This window comes from Schistocerca cancellata, chromosome 6, assembly GCF_023864275.1.
Source record: "Schistocerca cancellata isolate TAMUIC-IGC-003103 chromosome 6, iqSchCanc2.1, whole genome shotgun sequence".
Lineage (NCBI taxonomy): Eukaryota > Metazoa > Arthropoda > Insecta > Orthoptera > Acrididae > Schistocerca > Schistocerca cancellata.
In genome coordinates this window covers 574,974,644-574,999,070 of record NC_064631.1, presented here as the reverse complement: position 1 = coordinate 574,999,070, position 24,427 = coordinate 574,974,644, and the positions used below count along the sequence as shown (strand labels likewise).

Sequence of the window (24,427 nt, the reverse complement as noted above, 5' to 3'; positions counted from 1 at the left end):
CTCATCCAGGAATTTCCGTTATTGCTAACCAAATATTTGTCTGTAATTAGCACCACCACAGTTAGATGGGTAATGGGAGCTACATAATGATGTAGCATGTAGGTAAGGAAGTGAAATCAGTCCTTTCTTAGAGTAATGGTGTGGAAGGAATCAAGCTAGCAAGTACCAAGAGAACAAGAGGTTAATGACAACTCTCTCTCTCTCTGCCAACATCTACAATTACAACCTGGTTTCCAGTGGCATCTACCTCATTGAATGGTGTGAGTAGTGATGATATCAACTCTGTTTATGGGGAAAATGCATAACTTCAATTACTAGTACTGTTGTAAATGTTTACTGAAGTTCTGATGGCAAGTCAATTTGAAGACTTAAACCAAGTGCTCTGACAATTCAGCAGAGTAGCTTATATGCTGCACTAATTACCAGATTTGTGCTTGGATGTAAGTCTCCAAGGGTGGGACTTTCCCTTAGTTGAGCCCTTCAGATGTAATCAGACATGCATTACATGCTATTCATGTAAATAAATTCATTCTCAGTAAAACTAATCTGAAAATGATAATGCTTTCAACTTTAAAGTAAGATATGATCAAGAATACCAAACTCTTGTTAAGTATATGTATTTGTGAAAATCGAAGATGCTACAATTAGTTTTTGAATGAAGATAAAGCTAAGAAATGTCACTTAGATATGCGACATTTCAATAATACATTTATAGCTTTTAAAGCTGTCTGAATTAATTTCAACACATTTTTAGAAAAAATTAATTCACAGCAGAGTATACTGTTCTTTCCTGAAGTCTGCTTTCAACCCTGTCAAGACAACTGGCATCACATGGAGTGTCCAAAATATTGCAGTTGGTTATCAAACAACAGAAAGGGTAAAGGTAACGACTCATTGTGTAGTTGAGATGTACACACATCCAGTAATAATTTCACTGAAATTTTTAACATGTGCCATCAGCTGATTTTAATCACTGAGTAAATTAACAATAGGATTGAAACCTGCCAATCCTTTACTGGATAAACTAGTGTATGGCAGTGGAATCAAATTTCAAGTAGGATCAATACAAGGAAGATAATGAAGGAACCAATGGTGACTTTATGCCAAATAACATTAGTGAAAATAGTGTCCAAAGCAGAAACATCATTGTAACTAGTTGCTTTGATCAGTAACTAATACTCTTACTTTTGTTGTAGAACAACATGGAAAGGGTAGACTGCTACTCACCACATAGAGGTGGTCTGGAACCACAGAGAGGCACAATGAAAAAGACTGCTAAAATATTAAGCTTTCAGATAAAAGCCTTCATCTGAAATAGAAAACACACACACACTCTCAGACACAACTCACACACGCATGACCGCCGTCTCTCAGCACTAGGCCCCAACTGTGGCTGTGTCTGAAATGAGCTGCAAACTGAGAGGGTGGATGGAGGTGGTAGGGAGGTGGTTTGGGGTGAGGATGGTGAGAGATGGCAGGGTAAGGTTGAGCCAAGATTCCATGCAATGGGAGTGTGCAGGGACATGGTGAGGACAGGCTAAGGCTGCTAGGTGCAGTGTCAAGAGGCTGTGCTGGGGCAGGAGGGGGGGAGGGAGGCAAAAGGGGAAGAGGAGAGAAAAGAGAGGGGGAGGGGAGAGAAAGGGAAAAAGATTGGTAGGAATGTTGGTGGGATAGAAGGCATGTCTAGTGCTGGAGTCAGGGCAGGGAAGGGGTGGATAATAGACAGGTCGAGGACTAATGAAGGTAGAGACCAGGGGAACAAAGGATTTGTTATAGGGAGAGTTCCCACTTGCGCATTTCAGATAACCTAGTTTGGCAGGAAGAATCCAGATGACGCATGCTGTAAAGCAGTCATTTAAGTGAAGTACATTGTGTTGGACAGCGTGTTCAGCAACTGGATGGTCCAGCTGTCTCTTGGCCACAGTTTCGTGGTGGCCATTCATGTGGACAGACAGCTTGTTAGTTGTCATGTCCGCGCAGAAAGTGACATAGTGGCTGCGGCTTAGTTTGTAGATTGCATGGCTGCTTTCACAGGTAGCCCTGCATTTGTTGGGGTAGGAGTTGCCTGTGACAGGACTGAATTAGTTGATAGTGGGAGGGTGTATGGGGCAAGTTTTGCATCTAGGTCTGTTGCAGGGACTGAGGCCTGCACAGACCACAATTATCCTCCAAGCCTTGTCCTGAAACAGATCTCCTATGTCTTGTCCCTCCAGTCACCTACCGCATACCCAATGTCTGGCAACAAAGGAGGACTCCTCTCATGACTCAGTATGACACAGGATTTGAGTAACTGAATAACAATCTCCATCAGGATTTCAGCTACCTCTCATTGTTTCCTGAAATGAAGAATATCCTCCACACTCCTCCCATAGTGGTACATTGCTGCCCAACAAATCTACACAATATTCTTGTCTGTCCTACTCCACTCCTGCTTCCAGCCCCTTGCCTCCTGGCTCATATCCCTGCAGTAGACCTAGATGCAAGACCTGTTCCGCTCCTGTCACAAGCATCTCCTATCCCATCAAACGCAGTGCCACTTGCGGAAACAGCCACACAATCTACAAACCAAGCTTCAACCACAGTGCCATTTACACATGGGCACAACAACTAAAAAGCTGTGTGTCTGCATGTATAGGGACCACCAAACTGCGGCCAAGAAACAGCAGGAAAACCTACTTGCTGAACATGCTGCCCAACACAACACACTTCACTTTAATGAGTGCTTCACAGCCCACTACTTCTGGATTCTTCCTATCAACACCAGCTTTCATGAATTGCCAGGTGGAAACCCTTCCTGCAACATATCCTTTGTTCCTGTAACCCCCCTAGCCACTAACTTGATCAGTTCCATCCTCCAACCACCTATCCCTTTCACTGCTCCCACTCCAGCACTACACATACCCTCTATCACACCAGTGTTCCTACCAGTCTTTTCCCTTCTTAACTTCTCCCCCCCCCCCCCAACTTTTTCCCTTTTGCTCCCTCTCCCACCCGCCTCCATGTCAGCACAGTCTGTGACACTGCACCTCGTAGCCCTATTCTGTCCACACCATCTCCCTACACATTCACACAACACAGCACTTTCCCCCACCCTCACCCTGCTATCTCTCACCCTTCCAATCCCACACCTACTCCTTACCCCAGCATCCAATCCAACAGTTTGCTGCTCACTTCAGATGCAGTCACTATCAGGCTCCACTGTCTAGAGACAGTGGCCATGTGGGTGAGAGTTGTGCTTGTGTGAATGTGTTTTCTATTTTGGAAGAAAGACTTTGTCCAAGAGCTTAATATTTTAGCAGTCTTTTTTGTTGTGCCTCTTTGCAACTCTACACCTCCCCTGCGTGGTGAGAATCAATCTTTTCTTTCCACACTGTTGTATTATATCCAGGATTTTCCATTATTTGGTTTTAGTGAAAACACATGCACATAAAATGACATGATTTTGTCAATAAAATTCTTCTGGGCTGTTGATCACATTGTCAATATATAAAATTGTCCAATATTTTGACCACTACTACAGCTCAGCACAAAGCCCTGAGGACAGCATTTGCAATACTGGCCGAAACATTGGGCAGTTTTATATATTGAAAATGCGGTCAACAGCCCAGGAGAATTTTATTAACACTGACAATGACCATGGAAGCCTATGTTTACACTGACCTGATTTTGTCAAATTAATAAGGGTTTTATTCCCTGGTTATTGATTGCAAGAGCTGTTCTTACAATGCAGGCTTTCACAACTGGTATTTAAATCATTGATGAATTTTGTCATTTGGGCATTAGGCCATGGCATGTTTCTGGGCCTAATGTTTTGTCTCCTAATGCTGGAGACATCATCAGTGTCTTTATAGCCTCTGGTAACATCTCCACATAAAGCAGGTAAAATGTTAGGCACAGAAAAATGCCTTAGACCACAGTCTAATGCCTAAATAACAAAAGTAGTTGTACTTCCTGATCATAGAAAATTTTAGCACAAAGTGGCCTGATTTTTTTCTTTCAATTAGCGTTGACTTATTCTAGTGTTTTTCAGCTAACTATTGTTGGAATCTTTGACAAACTGCATGAGGTTTGCTACTTACTACAGTCAACTCAGAACAAATATCCAAAGTGTGTAACAACCGAAGGGACATTTAACTTGCACTGCCAACCATAAGGAATACAGATTGAAAAATAACTAAGGTAATAAATAGGTTCTTACATGTTCATGTGCACAGACCAGTCACTTCAAACCTTCAGTTGAAAACACAAAGCCCTTCATCAACCAAAAACAAAATGTATGAAATTTACCTGTTGAACCACATATTTTAGAAATTCAGTCAGTAGGTGAGAGCTGGTCATTTATGTGTTCATTAGTGAAGAGTTTTCATTGATGCTGCAAAGGATTTTCAGAAGCTAAGAACCATTGTATCAAACACATTGACTAAAACTTAACAAAACTGATTCTTACAGAATCCATTCTTGTCCCTACACATGAATTATCTAAAATTAAGTTTAAGAGTTAATGTTTCATCATTGATGAGATGGATCACAAGCTCAGATTATCGAAGGAAATCAGTCACATTCTTTTCAGCGGAAACAGTCCAGTGTATGTCTTAAATCACAAATTTGGACAAGTTCCAGAGGAGTAAAAGTGATCTGGTGATACAACTGGGTTAAAATAGCAGTCTAGATCACAATAATATTTTATTAAGGACTGGTTTCATCTTTGTGTAGAAGTAATCTCCAGAAAATGAGCGCTATCTGGCTACTGTTGGCAGCTCCTTGATGCTTATGTGGTAACATGATCATAAACTGCTCGATGTTTTAAATGACTCACGGAAACCATGAAAAACCTAAATCTAGATGGCCAGATTGAGACCTGCACCACCATCCTTCCAAACAATGGTCTAGTGTCTTTCCACTGTGCTACCTTGCTGGGTATAACTAATTTAGTCTTCATGAGCACAGCACAACTTCCACAATTCTGTAATAAATGACCACCAGTGATACAGCACTGCAATTCTCTAAATCTGTTTTTTGACTTCTTTAAAAAGTGTACTATCTTTTCATTACATGGGACAATATCTTATTCCGTTGAGTTACAAGAAGCTGCTCGTAAAATGATGTGGGGACTTAAAGAAAGTAGTTTTGTGCAATTTTTTTTCCAAAATGAAGTTTTAGTGGAATGAGAAATTACAGTCCTTTAAATAAAATGTTCAACAATACTCAAGTGTATTATGACAAATTAAGTAGTTTGGCAGACTAATGATTATTTTGACCGAGTTAAATTATGAGTGAGAAGAAAATGCAGGAAGAAGTGAGCAGTTGGTATTCTCTACTTAATGTAAAATTATGTCTGTTCTATGAGAAAACATTTTGCACTGTTCACATTCCAACCCCATTTGTGCCCATTAAGATGTTAGCCAGTCACACATAAACGAGATGGCAGAGCTAATATTAATATTCTGCTACAAAGAACTGATGCCATGAGAAGAGGGAAATAAGATTTTAAAATGAGATATACAAGTTGGTAAGGATGTCTTTAGAGAAGAATTTAATTAAAGAGGTAATTTAATAATTATAAATTCAGAGGATGTCTGATGACGCTAAAAGGACCTTCTTATTGACTGGTGCAAAAGTGCGAACTTCTGATTTAATGTTTGTACGTGAATGATATTGGGCATGTAGAAAATGCACGGGTTGCTGATGAATTATTGGGTGGCCTTTCAGAGTACTGAAGAGCAATCTGTTTTAATTGTTAAAAACCATTCAAAAGCCAACATCGCATAAAAATTTTTTTATTCAAGATGACCAGTTTCAACAGTCGTTGCTGTCATCTTCAAGTCTTTAACATCTTTTTGTTGTAAATTATGTTCATTTTATGCTGAACTCATGCACAAGATGTCAAGTGGATAAAATTTGTAATTGCTAAAAGAATTTAAAAATTAAGGAAAATGTTAATTATTATTACAATAAGAAATAAAAGCCTGCTGGCATGTTAAGAGTTAATCATTTTTCTTCATCCTCATTGTGTTGTTACATACTGTGAATAATGTGTAAATACGTTCCTTGTCTTTTCATGTTGTGTTATAGTATATACTCTCTGATATGTCTCTTTGTCAATTTTATTAAATATGCTGCATGAGAATTTTTCCGACATAAATTCTGTTAAACCAGTAAACCCCCAATTCCTTAAGGAATTCTACTACTCTGTATAAAACAGCTTTAAATGTCTGATTACATTACAAATGAGTTCATGTGTTCAATATTAGATGTTAAGTACGAAAATGAAAAAAAAAAAGTTTTGAAAAGATTTGAAATTATGCTTAAAGTTTGTAGGAAGTCACTAAGTGCTCTCTCTATCAAACACTGGTTGAGTATAGTCTACGTAATTTGCACTTTCTTTTAAGCAAAATCTAAAATGTTTAAATATAATTATGAAAGTGTAGGGAACTTTGTTGCAGATTTTAAAAAATGTGACAACCTTTCTAGCAATGTTTATTATGTCACACCTCCTGTACTATGTGTAGTACAATAATATAATTTTGCAGGTGCATTCAGTTTTATTTGTAGATTGTGTTTTTAAAAAGTGTTGTGAACAGAATTAGTAGTAAAGAACTAATAAATTAAAATGCCATATCAGATGGTGAAGTTTTACTGCATGAACTGTGAAAATGTAATAAGTCATAAATTTTTTGATAATCATCTTGTGGCAGGTGTCAGAGAGAACTGTTTTATTCTGTTACTGATTGTCATCATCATCATCATCATCATCATCATTCATCTCCAGTTGGTCAGATGTGATGTAAGATCACTTTTCGTTGTTGACTGTCCAGGTACATTTTTTCGTCTTGATTTGAGTCCATTCCACTCCTCTTCCTAGCAAATCCTGTTTCATTTGAATTATCCACAGTTTTTTGGCCAGCATCTATGTCTCTTGCCTTCAAGTTTCTTTTCAAAACTTTTCACACTATTCTTGTTTGATCCATCCTCTTTACATGTGCAAACCATTTCAAAATTGAAGTGGTTTTGCATACTGGTTGCTTTGCTGTCATTTCTTGACATCATTTTTCCCTTATTCTTCTGGAGCACTTACCTCAAGAACTTAATTTTTCTACTGTTGATAGTTTAGCTTTCAAGGGCATATATAGTTATTAGTAAAAAATGCAAGATGATGGATTTTCCTGGATCTTAAAGATATTTGGTTGTCCCATAGGAGAGTCCTAACTCGTTGGTCAAAGTGAGCTCCTTTTTGAATTCTTTTTTGTGACTCCTGTGGGAGACTTGGTGTGTCCAATTATGATACTAGCAAACCACTGAAAGTAGTCAGAATTAACTAGCTTTTCTCCATATTGGTTGATGTTCACCTGTAACCTATGTCCGCTTACTGGTATCTCAACTGTTTAGTGTGACTGATTTTTAGGCCACACTGTTTCCACTGGTGGTTTCATATGTTTGATTTTTGTTGCACTAGTTCTGACATGCTTCTGGCCACCATTTATAAAGATAAATGCATTGAATTTCTTCCAGCTTTTTGTTTCTTTCTCTTCATTACTTCATCCGTCGGAGTGATGAACAGAAGCAGGGGCAATGTACCGCTCAGTTGCACACTATTTCCTTGCAGTAAACCATTCAGAATAACCAGCTCCTATCTGGATGCAACTCTCGCAGTAATTGCAAAACATTTTTACTTTTCTGATATGAGACTCTGATACCAGACATATTCATAATTTCTCACTGATATTGGTATGATGAATAAATAGCTTAACTGATTACTTTTGTTTCTTTAACAGACTTTTTATACAATATTTAGACAGTCTGATAGATGAGACACTTCAGAGACTTATGTCTTTTTCAACATTATCTGTTAGAAAGGTTGTGACATCTTTTTAATCTGCAACAAAATTCCCTACACTTTCATAATTATACTTAAACACTGTTATCAGCCCGTGGCAAAACCTTCCCATACTTTATTACTTCACATTCACTTTTCTATACCATGCGACACAACACAACAAATCATCCAAGTTTTTAATCACAGAGAGGAGCAACATTCTCTTTTTGTTATATTTAACAAACAGAAATAACTATCTTCCTAACTTTTACTTTAATCTGATTAACATTAATGGTACCTCTGCCTTATATTTACTGACCCGTTTCCTCACATTATATATGTATGTTGAAGAGGGGGAGGGGGTCTAAAACACCAGAAAACGTCCTCATGAGTGAGTTGACAACAAGGGGAGGGGGAGAGGGGAGGTGAGAGCTGTACAGAGTCCTTGTGAAGTTGTACAGAAACAAACTTTTGATAGTCAAACTGAATTCACATATTCCCATGGAGATAATTCCCAATCTTCTTCTGATTCACACTTCAAATGCAAAATACAGATACAGGTGGATGGCAAGATTGTGATTGCAATATGTACACTGTCTCCATGTTTGATGGATCTGTTTTTCCAACACATTCCAGATCTTAGAAGGTCAATTTTTATTTTGAAGAATTACACGAGCATTTTTATTGTTAACTATGAAGTAGTTCTAGTTAAGTTCATCTGGCTCATGAGGATGTCTCTCTTTCTGTATCTAACCTAAGAACTGGCATATAAAGATAGCTAAGTTTGAAAGGTTTTAGAGCCAGTGGCTCCTCCTTCTGGCAGAATGATTGAAAGGGAAGGAAGAGGGGTGAAGGGGGAAAAAAACTGGTGAGATTTAGGAAATGAAGAGACTTTGGAAAAGTCACCCAGAACCTCAAGTCAGAGGCGATTTACCAGACAGGATGAGAAGGAAAGACTGATTGTTGAGGATTGCACTGGATGAGATTTGAAAATGTGAGAGCTTAAAGGTGGAAGATGAGGTAATACACAAGACATTACTGCCAAAACATTATGAATGACTTAATAAGAGCAGTAAGCTAAGTGCACAATTTGTGATAGAGGGGGAAAGAGACAGAAAATGAATGACATAGAGAACTAAAAGCAAGGCAGCCACATAGGGTCTGACAAGGATATTGCAGAGTTTGGGAGTACAATGGGAAGCTATTCTAGGTGTGGTGGGCAAAATGTTGGACAGAATGGATCTCATTTCAGAACATGATTTTAGCAAGTCATAACCTTGTTGAAGTAACTGTTTAATACATTCAAGCACAGGACAATACTGAGAGACAAGAGGTGTGCTCCTAAGCTGGTTTTTGGAAGCAGTATGAGGATTGGATGTGATGGCCTGGGAAATCTGCTTTTGAACTTGGCTAGTAGGGTAATTATATCCACTGAAGGCTGAGATGAGAATGGTGATGTGTTGTGTAAAAAGTCTGCATCTAACAAATATGTTTGCCTCAAATGCCAAAGCTGTATCGAAAGGAACATTTGACATGGAAAGGATGGCATCTGTCAAAACATAAGTACAGCTGTTTGTTAGTAGGTACAATGTGAGCAGAAGTGTGCAACTGACCTTCAGTGGGGATGAGATCAAAGTCAAGGAAAGTAGCATGGGATTCGGAACACGACCACGTGAAATTCAGTTGGGAGAATGTATTTACGGATTCCAAAATTTTTAACAGGTCAACCTCACTACCAGGCCTTGTGGCAAAGATGTCATCAATGTGTCAAAACCAGGGGCTGAAGGCTTATGGATCACAGAAAAGCGTCCTCCAAGTGACCCACGAAAAGGCTGGCAGAGGAAAGAGCCATCTTCACGGCTTTGCTGGCACTACATGTCTTTGGTTCTCACCACCAGCTTGGCATTGATTTACATTAATTTCTTTGGTCTCAGCATTTCTTCATAGTAACTATTCCTTTCCTCACTCCATTTTAGTTTTCAATATATTTTATTTTCTGACCTATCGCCCCCCCCCCCCCCCCCTCCCCCACACACTGCACTGAGTTTCCACTCTTATTAACTTGTGCATGATATTTTGTCAGTAATCTCTGTCTTACATATTACCTTACCTTCCACCTTTATGCTCTCAGGTTTTCAAATCTTGTGCAGCTCCTAAAAATCAGTCTTTCCTTCTCACCTTTCCAGTAAGTCTCCCTTGACCTGGGGTTCTGGAAGACTTTTCCAAACTCTACCCCTTTTCCTAAACTTCATCAGTCCTTTTCCTTCACCTTTATTCCTTGTCCTGCAACCCTTCTGCCAGACGAAGGATCTGCTGGCTCCAAAAGCTTGCAAACTTAAATATCTTTATATGTGTGTTCTCCTGCTATTGCTTGGTGAGCAGAATTTCTATCTATCCAATCCAATTACATTATATTTTCAAAAATTGATTATTTTCAGTGATATAATCTAACAACTGGAATGTTTTGTCGAGTTCTGAGTGGATTTATATGGATGTATAGTTAAAAAAAAAAAAAATAAATAAATAAATAAAATAGGAATGGCTTTGGAATCCATGTGACAGACATCAATGATGCTTAGAAGAACCATGACGTTTAGCCAAATGCATCCTCTATAGCCAGTAGCCTCCAGCACAAACCACTTAGGTAATACAGTGACAATAATAGATTTCTATGTCACAGTTATTCTTGATGGGTAACATAAAACTGTATTACACAGTTATACAGCTTTTAAATAACCATTATTTGTCTTACCTGACACAGAGTGCAATGCATGTGAAAATATCATAAATATTGTGAACATATCATGTTATTTGACTTCACTGTCGAACAGAGTACACAGCCTATATCTATTTCGTTCTACTTCCACTGTAACATCCCCAAATTCAGTGACTGGAAATAAAAATATTGCCACCAGTTGACCACAGTTTCTCAAAAATCCTGTTCCCTTAGGTTCTGTCTTGTGCAACAACCATCTGTTTGTAGCAGATATTCCGCTTTTCCACATTTACCTGTCTTGTTCTGAGTCTTACTTTTCTTTGCATCAGGTCTTCTTGCCACTTACGTAGAATGTAGTCTGTCCCCTACAAAGGAAGGAACAGTAATTTTGCAAAGTTTTTACATTTCATACCCCCTCTTTCCTACAAGCCATTTCAGCAAATGTGTTTTACTGATATCCTTGTGAGAAACTTTATTTCTTTTTCACAGCCTTAACTACACATGTCCTGGGAACAAAGATTACCACTTTTAAAAGATGATTATCTGCTATACATAATTAGTAGATTATAGAAGGATATATCTTTAATGTTTAGCCCATTAATTAACAAAGAACCTCATAGGTTTATGTATACTGGAATGGTGCATGCTGTAATTAAGTTTCAAGTGAACTAGTTCCTTCAGGTAATATTACACTCTCTGCTAGTCACACACTAATACTCTGCCTCCAGTCTCTGTTGTTGGATTGTAAAAACCTCAGCGTTATTTCATACAAATGATGCAGAACAACATTACTGGTAAAACATTCAAAGATGTAGTTGAGATTACTAAGACATTAATAAAAATAAAAGCAAAAGGATCACTAAAAATTTTGGGGAAACAGCTTGCATAGCAAGCAGAAGGTCTGAGGACATTTCTTGCAATCAATTATAATGAGTTCCCTGGATATCTTTTGTGGACATTTCCAAAGTCCAATCTGATGACAATCATAATATCAATACAACACAGCTTCTTCTTCTACTACTACTAACACTACTACTACTATTATTACATTAAAATTATTAGAGATAACTTACTTGTATAATATTGTCTTGAGATAGCTTGCGTGGAAGCGATAAAGGTCATCAAGGGAAACAGCATTTCCAAGTAATACTTCAAATTCTGCCCAGCTAACTTGCAACACAGTGGACATTATATAAATTTGCAGGCCATGGACAAACTGCATCATTTCATGACGACACAGATGTATCCGATGATGTTCATTTCTAGTGTAATTTGCAGGCAACTTAAGGTCCTGTGCAGAAGTAAAATAATTGCAAACAAAGCACTTCTTATTTGGTTTCAGTACATTTTGTATCAGTTAACTATATATTTGTATTTACAACTATAATACTTCAGCTTTGACTTTGGCACAAATAATAATGTGTGATCTTTTTTCTTCTTGTTGTTGTTCAAGCATACCATGCTTATTGTACTGGTATGTAAGTAGTTTGATGCTTACTGAAGAGTACAGATTATACCACGAACATGGCATAAAAATACTGTAAAAATCTCTTCCAACTAGAAATAAACACAAAAATGCACTTTCACTACATTGATGGGAAGGAATATCATAGTCTTAACACCTCATAAATATTGAAATCATTAGTCAAAAGTATTAGTTCAGTTGGTGGTGGTGGTGGTGGTGGTGGTGGTGGTGGAGGAGGAGGAGGAGGAGAAGGAGGGAACTGTGTGTCCTGTTTAATGAAGTATTCCAGAATCCATTCACAATGACTTAATGAGACAAAAGTAAACTTAGATCAGGAGGGCAAGGCAAGGATCTGGACCCTGCTCCTCTTATCACTCTAGTATTATGGTTAGTCATGTTGGCTGTAAATGAAGACCACAATTATAATGTATCAATTTAACATTTATTAATTATACCACTAGTCCAGAGTCTTAATCACCAATCATAGACCTCGGTGTTTGGAGATGAGAAGTTTTCTTTTCTGCAACTAGTACACAGAAGCACACAAATACAAAAGTAGGGGAAATGAAGATCCATCATCCGCCTTGCTCTCACTCAACCCATGGATTTATCATTTAGTAATTGCTACCCAATGAACCATGGATCTTGCTGCAGTGGAGTGGATTGTGTACCTCATCAATACAGGCAGATATCCTTTAAGTGCAACAACATTAGAAGGGTGTTGTGAAGAGGCCAGACTAACATTTGGTCCCTGGAATGGGAGAGAGGTAGTGGGGCAACAGCCTTGCCAGTGGTTTTAGGGCAACAATTTGGATGATTGACTGATGTGGTCTTGTAACATAAGCTAACATGGACTTGCTATGCTGGTATAGCAAACAGTTGAAAGCAACAGAAAACTGCTGGTGTAGATTTTTTTCCAAGGATATACAGTTCTAGGATATGGTTTAATGATAATGGCATCCTCTAGAGGTAAAAAAGCCCCCCATCCATATCTCAAGTTACGGACTACTCAAGAGAACACATGAAATGCACTTGCAGTTGTGAATATGGACAACCATCAGCTGTATAATGGAATGATGAGAATGAAAATTTGTGCCGGACCAGGACTTGAATCAGTATTTCCCACTTATTGCAAGTGGTTGCCTTACCACGAGGCTATCCGAGCATGCTCCACAGCCAGACCTAAACTTCTGTATGTCATCAACCATATGTCTACAACCTGCACTCATACATTCAAGAAAGCTTATATTTTCAAACAGAATTAATGTTATAATTGGACGAGAACATTTACTACAATAAATATGCCGTAAATACAATATTATGAAAAGGATAGAGAGCTACTCATCATATACAGGAAATGTTGAGTTCCACAGACAGGCACAGCAAAAAGACTGCTAAACAAGTAAGCTTTTGGCCAAAAGGCCTTCTTCCGAATTAGAAATCATACATACTCACACATTCATGCCAACACAGCCTCGTCTTGGCAACCAGAGACAGTGATCATGTGTGTGTGTGTGTGTCTATATATATATATATATATTTTTCCCTCGTGGAATGTTTCCCTCTATTATATATATTGGCATCACCCCCAAAGGCCTCACACTTAAAGTTCCCATCTCTGGCTGTAACCCTTCTTTCCATCAGTCCCTATACCAGTTCCAAACCGAACAATCCATTGCCCTCACCCACCTAATCCTTCACCTACACATCCACTCAGCCAATCAACACACCCATCAACTCCTGTCCCTAATAAAAGTCCTCAATCTTTCCTCTCCCACATCCACACCGGTTGTTCAGAGCATCCTCCTACAGGCCAACCGCAAATTAGAACAGCATGCCACCCTCCACCTTAAAAAACTATCCAATCTCCTGGTTTCCCACCTCCGGAAAGGCAACTCACTCACCCTTCACAACCTTTCCAGCAAACCTCAACCTCCTCTCATTGCACACAAACCCAGTCTCTCCCATCTACTCAATCTCCCACTTCCAGCTCCACTCCCTCCAAAACCTCAAAATTCCAATCAACACAATCTGGAACCACAACACCCCAATTCAGTAGTTAACCTCTCCTCCAAACCTCTCTCCCAATCCTCTGTCCTATCCAAAGGCCTCACCTTCAGCCCCACTCCCAGATTTAACCAAACAGCCCTTGTCAAAGATTTACTGTCCTACACCCGTACTCTCTGCTGGAAATATCACTTTGCCACGAAGAAAAATGATCCTAATCCTACTCCTAATGATCCAACTCCCCAAGATACTATCCAAATTGAACCCTGCCTGGAACAGTTCCGTCCTCTGTCACAGCGGGACCCACCTCCTCTTCCTCAAAATCACCTTCTCCTAACCTTCCAGGAATTTCTGACTTCCAGCCTTGCCTCTCAATCCTTCTTAAAAAACCTTAATGCTACTCCCAACATCACCACTGCTGAAGCCCAGGCTATCCATGATCTGAAGGCTGACCAATCCATCATCATTCTCCCGGTGGACAAGGGTTCCACGACTGTGGTACTTGATCGTCGGGAGTATGTGGCTGAGGGACTGCGTCAGCTTTCAGACAACACTACTTACAAAGTTTGCCATGGTAATCCCATTCCTGATGTCCAGGCGGAGCTTCAAGGAATCCTCAGAACCTTAGGCCCCCTACAAAACCTTTCACCTGACTCCATCACCCTCCTGACCCCACCAACACCCCACAACCCTACCTTCTACCTTCTTCCTAAAATTCACAAACCCAATCATCCCGGCCGTCCCATTGTAGCTGGTTACCAAGCCCCCACAGAACGCATCTCTGCCTACGTAGATCAACACCTTCAACCCATCACATGCAGTCTCCCATCCTTCATCAAAGACACCAACCAACTGGTATAGGGACTGATGGAAAGAAGGGTTGCAGCCAGAGAGGGGAACTTTAAGTGTGATGCCTTTGGGGGTGATGCCATTTACATATATATATATATATATATATATATATATATATATATATATATATATATATATATATATATATATATATATTTAAAAAGAAAGATGATGAGACTTACCAAACAAAAGCGCTGGCAGGTCGATAGACACACAAACAAACACAAACATACACACAAAATTCTAGCTTTCGCAACCAACGGTTGCCTCGTCAGGAAAGAGGGAAGGAGAAGGAAAGACAAAAGGATATGGGATTTAAGGGAGAGGGTAAGGAGTCATTCCAATCCCGGGAGCGGAAAGACTTACCTTAGGGGGAAAAAAGGACAGGTATACACTCGCACACACACACATATCCATCCACACATACACAGACACAAGCAGACATTTGTAAAGGCAAAGAGTTTGGGCAGAGATGTCAGTCGGGACGGAAGTACAGAGGCAAAGATGATGTTGAAAGACAGGTGAGGTATGAGCGGTGGCAGATTGAAATTAGAAATTAGCGGAGATTGAGGCCTGGCGGATAGCGAGAAGAGAGGATATGCTGAAGGGCAAGTTCCCATCTCCGGAGTTCTGACAGGTTGGTGTTAGTGGGAAGTATCCAGATAACCCGGACGGTGTAACACTGTGCCAAGATGTGCTGGCCGTGCACCAAGGCATGTTTAGCCACAGGGTGATCCTCATTACCAACAAACACTGTCTGCCTGTGTCCATTCATGCGAATGGACAGTTTGTTGCTGGTCATTCCCACATAGAACACTTCACAGTGTAGGCAGGTCAGTTGGTAGATCACGTGGGTGATTTCACACGTGGCTCTGCCTTTGATCGTGTACACATTCCGGGTTACAGGACTGGAATAGGTGGTGGTGGGAGGGTGCATGGGACAGGTTTTACACCGGGGGCGGTTACAGGGGTAGGAGCCAGAGGGTAGGGAAGGTGGTTTGGGGATTTCATAGGGATGAACTAAGAGGTTACGAAGGTTAGGTGGACGGCGGAAAGACACTCTTGGTGGAGTGGGGAGGATTTCATGAAGGATGGATCTCATTTCAGGGCAGGATTTGAGGAAGTCGTATCCCTGCTGGAGAGCCACATTCAGAATCTGATCCAGTCCCGGAAAGTATCCTGTCACAAGTGGGGCACTTTTGGGGTTCTTCTGTGGAAGGTTCCGGGTTTGAGGAGATGAGGAAGTGGCTCTGGTTATTTGCTTCTGTACCAGGTCGGGAGGGTAGTTACGGGATGCAAAAGCTGTTTTCAGGTTGTTGGTGTAATGGTTCAAGGATTCCGGACTGGAGCAGATTCGTTTGCCACGAAGACCTAGGCTGTAGGGAAGGGACCGTTTGATGTGGAATGGGTGGCAGCTGTCATAATGGAGGTACTGTTGCTTGTTGGTGGGTTTGATATGGACGGACGTGTGAAGCTGGCCATTGGACAGGTGGAGGTCAACGTCAAGGAGAGTGGCATGGGATTTGGATTAGGACCAGGTGAATCTGATGGAACCAAAGGAGTTGAGGTTCGAGAGGAAATTCTGGAGTTCTTCTTCACTGTGAGTCCAGATCATGACAATGTCATCAATAATGAATAATGAATAGGTTGGCGTACGAGGGGGCCATCCTGGTACCCATGGCTGTTCCCTTTAATTGTTGGTATGTCTGGCCTTCGAAAGTGAAGAAGTTGTGGGTCAGGATGAAGCTGGCTAAGGTAATGAGGAAAGAGGTTTTAGGTAGGGTGGCAGGTGATCGGCGTGAAAGGAAGTGCTCCAACGCAGCAAGGCCCTGGACATGCGGAATATTTGTGTATAAGGAAGTGGCATCAATGGTTACAAGGATGGTTTCCGGGGGTAACAGACTGGGTAGGGATTCCAGGCGTTCAAGAAAGTGGTTGGTGTCTTTGATGAAGGATGGGAGACTGCATGTGATGGGTTGAAGGTGTTGATCTACGTAGGCAGAGATGCGTTCTGTGGGGGCTTGGTAACCAGCTACAGTGGGACGGCCGGGATGATTGGGTTTGTGAATTTTAGGAAGAAGGTAGAAGGTAGGGGTGCGGGGTGTTGGTGGGGTCAGGAGGGTGATGGAGTCAGGTGAAAGGTTTTGTAGGGGGCCTAAGGTTCTGAGGATTCCTTGAAGCTCCGCCTGGACATCAGGAATGGGATTACCATGGCAAACTTTGTAAGTAGTGTTGTCTGAAAGCTGACGCAGTCCCTCAGCCACATACTCCCGATGATCAAGTACCACAGTCGTGGAACCCTTTTCCGCCGGGAGAATGACGATGCATTGGTCAGCCTTCAGATCACGGATAGCCTGGGCTTCAGCAGTGGTGATGTTGGGAGTAACATTAAGGTTTTTTAAGAAGGATTGAGAGGCAAGGCTGGAAGTCAGAAATTCCTGGAAGGTTAGGAGAAGGTGATTTTGAGGAAGAGGAGCTGGGTCCCACTGTGACGGAGGACGGAACTGTTCCAGGCAGGGTTCAATTTGGATAGTGTCTTGGGGAGTTGGATCATTAGGAGTAGGATTAGGATCATTTTTCTTCGTGGCAAAGTGATATTTCCAGCAGAGAGTACGGGTGTAGGACAGTAAATCTTTGACGAGGGCTGTTTGGTTAAATCTGGGAGTGTGGCTGAAGGTGAGGCCTTTGGATAGGACAGAGGTTTCGGATTGGGAGAGAGGTTTGGAGGAAAGGTTAACTACTGAATTGGGGTGTTGTGGTTCCAGATTGTGTTGATTGGAATTTTGAGGTTTTGGAGGGAGTAGAGCTGGAAGTGGGAGATTGAGTAGATGGGAGTGACTGGGTTTGTGTGCAGAACTGTCAGAACTCCGGAGATGGGAACTTGCCCTTCAGCATATCCTCTCTTCTCGCTATCTGCTAGGCCTCAATCTCCGCTAATTTCTAATTTCAATTTGTCGCCGCTCGTACCTCACCTGTCTTTCAACATCATCTTTGCCTCTGTACTTCTGCCTCAACTGACATCTCTGCCCAAACTCTTTGCCTTTACAAATGTCTGCTTGTGTCTGTGTATATGCGGATGGATATGTGTGTGTGTGCGCGAGTGTATACCTGTCCTTTTTTCCCCCTAAGGTAAGTCTTTCTGCTCCCGCGATTGGAATGACTCCTTACCCTCTCTCTTAAAACCCACATCCTTTCGTCTTTCCCTCTCCTTCCCTTTTTCTGACGAAGCAACCGTTTGTTGCGAAAGCTTGAATTTTGTGTGTATGTGTGTGTTTGTTTGTGTGTCTATCGACCTGCCAGCGCTATATATTGGGTAAGGCTTCCAGGCGTTGGAGAAAGTGGTTGGTGTCTTTGATGAAGGGTGGGAGACTACATGTAATGGGTTGAAGGTGTTGATCTACGTAGGCAGAGATACGTTCTGTGGGGGCTTGGTAACCAGCTACAATGGGGCAGCCGGCAGAGCCACGTGTGAAAGCACCCACGTGATCTACCAACTGACCTGCCTACACTGTGATGCATTCTATGTGGGAATGACCAGCAACAAACTGTCCATTCACATGAACGGACACAGGCAGACAGTGTTTGTTGGTAATGAGGATCACCCTGTGGCTAAACATGCCTTGGTGCACGGCCAGCACATCTTGGCGCAGTGTTACACTGTCCGGGTTATCTGGATACTTCCCGCAAACACCAACCTATCCGAACTCCGGAGATGGGAACTTGCTCTTCAATATATCCTCTCTTCCCGTTATCCACCAGGCCTCAATCTCCGCTAATTTAAAGTTGCCGCCGCTCATACCTCACCTGTCATTCAACAACATCTTTGCCTCTGCACTTCTGCCTCGACTGACATCTCTGCCCAAACTCTTTGTCTTTAAATATGTCTGCTTGTGTCTGTATATGTGTGGATGGATATGTGTATGTGTGCGAGTGTATACCCGTCCCTTCTTCCCCCTAAGGTAAGTCTTTCCGCTCCCGGGACTGGAATGACTCCTTACCCTCTCCTTACCCTCTCCCTTAAAACCCACATCCTTTCGTCTTTCCCTCTCCTTCCCTCTTTCCTGATGAGGCAACAGTTTGTTGCGAAAGTTTGAATTTTGTGTGTATGTTTGTGTTTGTTTGTGTGTCTGTCGACCTGCCAGCACTTTCATTTGGTAAGTCACATCATCTTGGTTTTTAGGTATATATATATATATATATATGTGTGTGTGTGTTTTGTCCGATTCAGAAGGACACCTTTTGGCCAAAACCTTGTTCATTTAGCAGTCATTTTGTTGTGCTTGTCTGTGACTCAACATCTCCACCATATGGCAGGTAGCAATCTATCCTTTTCATAATATTGTCATTACTCCATCCTGGATTTTACATTGTTTAAATGTGCCACAAAAGACATCATGATTGTATCTGTAATGCTGTTTCTGAAGTTCTCCATGGAGATAAATATATCACTATTTTGTGTACATGCGCGTGGAATGTCTTTAGTTCTTCTTTCAATATTTCAGCTGTAAACCCTCAAGCCTCTGTCTAAGTGACTTACTGACTGACCTCTGAGTTTGGACGAATGCCTAATCATTGGCTAAAAGTTGAAAGACTGATGACTCCAATATATAAGTTGATATTAAAAGTACACGAGACACAGACAACCTAGTTGGCTACAACTGCACTAACCACTGATGAACTTTATTTATCAAAGACAAAAAATTGCAAGCACCAGGTATTAACAAATGTAGATCTCCTTGGCAGCTGTCCAAAATCCACAGTGATTGTAAAACAGTCAGTTCATTGTTCAAACTGGTGACAAGTGTTGGAATGCCAGACAGTGAAGACTCAGAGCAAAAGTTACTGTGAGAGGGAAAATATAAATCAGATTCCATGGAGTTCTAAATGGAGGCTCTTATTCTGGTTGGTTGAGAGTTACCCACCAGCTGTGTTTAGGCAACTTTCTTGACCCACTCGCATTTGGGAGGACGATGGTTGAAACCTGCATCCGGCCATCCCGATTTAGGTTTTCCGTAATTTCCCTAAATCACTTCAGGCAAATGCCAGAATGATTCCTTTGAAAGGGCACAGCTGACTTCCTTCCCCATCCTTCCCTAATCCGATGGGACCAATGACCACTCTGTTTGATCCCCTTTCCCAAATAAACCAACTGACCAAAGTAGCACTTTAGTAACTTTTCCGATAGTCCCACTTTCTGTACAGGAATAATAGTCCATACCAAGTCTCCTGGACTGCATCTCACTGGTCAGTGCTTGGCATTATAGCACTCTCATAAAGAGGTTGATCCCAATTCAGTGCTGCTACAGATGGAACAGCACCAGATGGTTCAAAGGTGATAGTTACTGACAAATGTGAATATTACTGAATTATTGGTCTAATACTGACACAAATTACTTACAGAAGTATGTAAAAACTAGTAGATGTCAAGCCCAGGGAAGATAAGTTGAATTCTCAATGAAAGCAGGGGACACACGATGCAAAACTGACCATATCTTAGAAGATGGGCTGAAGAAAGGTAAATTTACATTTACAGACTTGTCAAAAATATTTAACACCACTGACTAGAAGACATGTGAATTCTGAAGGTAGCATGGATAAAATACAGAGAGTGGAAAGTTATTCATAAAAACAGATTGTAGGTGAAGGACATGAAGGGCAGTAGTAGTTGAAAAGGGAGCAAGAGTGGGTTCTGGTTTATTCCAAATGTCATTCAGCATGTGCACTGAGCAACCAGTAAAGGATACCAAGGAGACATTTTGAAAGGAAATTAAAAGTTCAGAGAAAAGAAATAAAAACTTTGAGGTTGACATTGTAATTCTGTCAGAGAAGCAAGGGACTTGAAAGAGCAGTTGAATGGAATGCATAGTGTCTTGAAAAGAGCTTATAAGATGAATATCAACAAAAGCAGAACAAGGATAATGGAATATAGTCTAATTAAATCGAGTGCCGCTGAGAGAATTACATTTAGAAGTGGGACAATACAAGTAGCAGAGGAGTTTTATTATTGGGGGAGCACTATAAGTGAAGATGGGGAAAACAGGGAGGATAGTAAATGCAGAATGGCAACAGCAGCAAAAGTGTTTCTGAGAAAGAGAAAGTAGTTAGCATCCAATATAAATTTAAGTGTTAGAAAGCCTTTTTGGAAGATATTTGTCTGGAGTGTAACCTTGAATGAAGGTGAAATGTGGGCTATAAAGAGTTCAGACAAGAAGAAAATAGAAGCTTTTGAAAAGTGATGCTGCACAAGAATGTTGAAGATTAGAAGGATAGATCAAGACTATGGGGAAGTACTTAACTGGTTTGGGAAGAGAGAAATTTTGTCACAACTTGACTAAAAGAATAAAAGAAGGGATCATTTCATAGGATACATCCTAAGGCATCAAGGAATCATCACTTTGGTAATAGTGAGAAGAGTGTGTGTGTGTGTGTGGGGGGGAGGGGGAATGAATAGTTGATGAAGACCACGATTTGAATATAGTAAGCAGGTCAAAGTGGTCATAGGTTGCAGTCATTAAGCAGAGACAGAGAGGCTGCATGTGACTGGATTGGCATGGAGAACTGCACCAAACCAATATTCTTGAAATGGCACAAATGTTTTAAAATGCCTCCACTGCCTACCCCTGTCCACAATCTTCCTTATCAATACCCATTTGAAACTCCATTTTCTAAGGCTTAAAGACCACTCTTATAATGTGCAACATTCAATGTGCCACCACAAGAAAAATACTGGAACCTCAAATAAAAAAATGACAGTTGATAAATACACTTACAGCAACATGTGTGACAACATGCCAACCAAAAACATCATGAACTTTTACATCAACTAATTATTTCAGGTAAAATTTGTTGGTATTCACAGATTACATGATTCATTATTCCTCATGTCATATACTGCTTTAGCAGTGGTCACACCACTGTTGTTCACTTGGATCATAAAAAAATATTTAGTGCAGAAAACCAAACCACAAAGATACATAATTTTATGTTTGTTGACAGAAATGTTGCAATGTGCACTGTCAGTCATGGGTGTAAGGTGCAAAGCACTGAAATCACATGGATGGATGTTGGCTGGTATCAGTAAGCTACTGGCCAGCATCTGTTGCACTGAGAGGAAACACTTAACTAGCAATTGCTCTCATTACAACAGGCATCCTTGGGCTCTTACACAGAACATTTTCTGAAAGGTTTTGCTATTAGTGGTGTGTTAGATACTTTTAGCAGGTGAAATATAGTTTAAGAAGCAGTAGGCTTCAACTCTCAACTAATTTAAATGTAAGTCAATCATTGACAACCCTGTTTCTCAAGACCATTTTTGTGCGTTTGGATGGTCCGATTGACTGGTTCTTGCAAAGTACTCTCAAGGCCTTGTGCTTGATTCTCACTCGAGTCACAAATTTTAAAATGCATTAAAAGAAGTCTGTCACCTCTGCCAAAGCCATATGAAGAGTGTTGGGCTCAACTATCAATTGGAATCCTATTCAAAGATGATTTCTCCTGCTGCTAACTGGGGTAAAATTGATTTAGTTTAGGCCATGACAGAGGTGGAAGTCACAGCCAATGAAAACTCCTACACCCAAAATTTAGTTTTTGTGTCATTAATGAAAAATAAGAAATTTCAAAAATCATTACCCATTTGCAAAAAGATGGCTTCACAAAATTGGTGTTACACAGTTCTCTGTGTCTTTTCTTAGTATCCAGATACTTTCAAGGTTACTAAACAAGACCATGAATGAGCACAATAGTTTCACTGTAGAGTTTGTGATCCTGCACTATTATTGAAATTGCATACTGATTTTTCTTTGTGACTGCAAAATCACAGTGAGGAGTATAACAGAAAATAAATGAAAACATGAAAAAGGCACCAGACAAGCCACTGAAGTTGGGTTTGGTAACCAATGTTATGTAAGCTGCTCAGAGTTAATAAGCAAGCTTATATTTCTAGCAAAACTCAGTGCTTCGAGCTGTCATTTCAAATAGTTGTATGAATTACAGGCTAGAGATCCATGATGGCACTTGAAAAAGGTGACAAAATATTTGTAATAGGTGATTCAAAAGGTGATGAAATATTTGAAAAAGGTGATTAAAATGTGAAAAATTAGTTCAATAAATTGATATGCCATAAATTAATTGTTATTATTTTCAATAATCCCCCAGAAATAAGACTGATACAGACCATAATAAATTTCTCTGTTGTGATTCTGGATGGGATATGACCAGTTTTTTCCTTGTATATGTAGCTACATTGTAATTTGGTATTGGTAATTCAATACTGGTGACCTTAATTCACACACTAAATAACATCACACTTTTACACCTAAAGATATGCTACACTTCAGTACTGGAAAAAGATCAAGAAAATATTTTTTGATTACTGTTTCTTAGGAATCTTAGCAAGAACAGAAGTAATCATACTAGATTTTCTTTTCTCAAGGTTTTTCTGAATGGTTTTCACCTCACTTTCTTTCACTCCTTCTTCTCTTTAATGATTTGTGCACCCTTGTACATACCCTGAACCAGTTTTGCTGTCTTTAAGGGGGTAGGATGTCAAACGGACCGACTTGGAGCGGGAGAGGCACCACAGGACTTTATAATTTCCACTGTCTATACTTTTACAAATAAATTCATAAACTTTGTCATCATGATTCAGGATTCACACTCCTAGCAGTGGTTTTTTTTTTTTTTTTTTTTTTTTTTTTTTTTTTTTTTTTTTACATGTGAAATTTCATTATTTTTTCACTTACTATTGGCTGCATTTGTTGCTATAGGTACACTTTTCTTCATAAGTAAGAGAGAATCTTCAATGAATTTTGCACAGCACCCAAACCATACTTACAGGTGTATGAAACTCTAGGGTTTTTCCAAATCTATTAAAACTGTGGAGGAAAATTGAGATAATTAACTATAAAATTTAAAATGTAACAGCTAATTCATTTTTTCATAAATTAAATAAATTCTAGAGTTTCTTATACCAGTAAGTATGGTTTGTATGCTGTGCAACATTCATCAAAGAATCTCTCTTACTTATGAAGAAAAGTGTACCTACAGCAATGAATGCGCCCAATTCTAAGTGAAAAAATGATGAAATTTCACATGTAAAAAAAATTTATTATGTTATGTTTTTGAACTTCCACTGCTATGAGTGTGAATCCTGAATCCTTCCTCGTCATGTTGACAAAGTTTTATGAATTTATTTGTAGAAGTATAGACAGTGGAAAATGCCCTGTGGGCCCTCTCCTGCTCCAAATCGGCCCTTTCTACGTCCTATTCCCCTTAAATCTTTTCTGAGTGATTTCTTCAGTTTAGTTCAAGCTTGAGAAAGAAGTTCTTTTCATGCCTCCTTAGATACTTGATATTCTCTTACTTTCACAGCAGCTGTCTCACAGTCAGCTGATTTTATTTATGTTATCCACCATTTTAATCTCCTCTTCAAGGAGCCTTTGGTTTTGTTCTTCTTGCTACTTTTCTTTTAATTCACGTTTTCTTTTCCATTCACATCCTTCTTTATAAGCAATGTAATTTGCAAGCACTTGCTATCCATACCTAATGAGCTGTGAGTCAATATGTAGTAGCCACC

At 40.1% G+C, this 24,427-nt stretch overlaps 1 protein-coding gene across 1 annotated transcript in view; it reads right to left on the bottom strand.

Moving 5' to 3' along the window:
• Window positions 1-24,427, bottom strand: part of LOC126190679 (gamma-tubulin complex component 6) — a 253,518-nt gene that overhangs the window by 4,342 nt on the left and 224,749 nt on the right. The window contains exon 16 of the mRNA XM_049931129.1: window positions 11,603-11,820. Within this exon, the coding sequence (XP_049787086.1) occupies window positions 11,603-11,820 (218 nt within the window). The remainder of the gene's footprint in view (window positions 1-11,602; window positions 11,821-24,427) is intronic.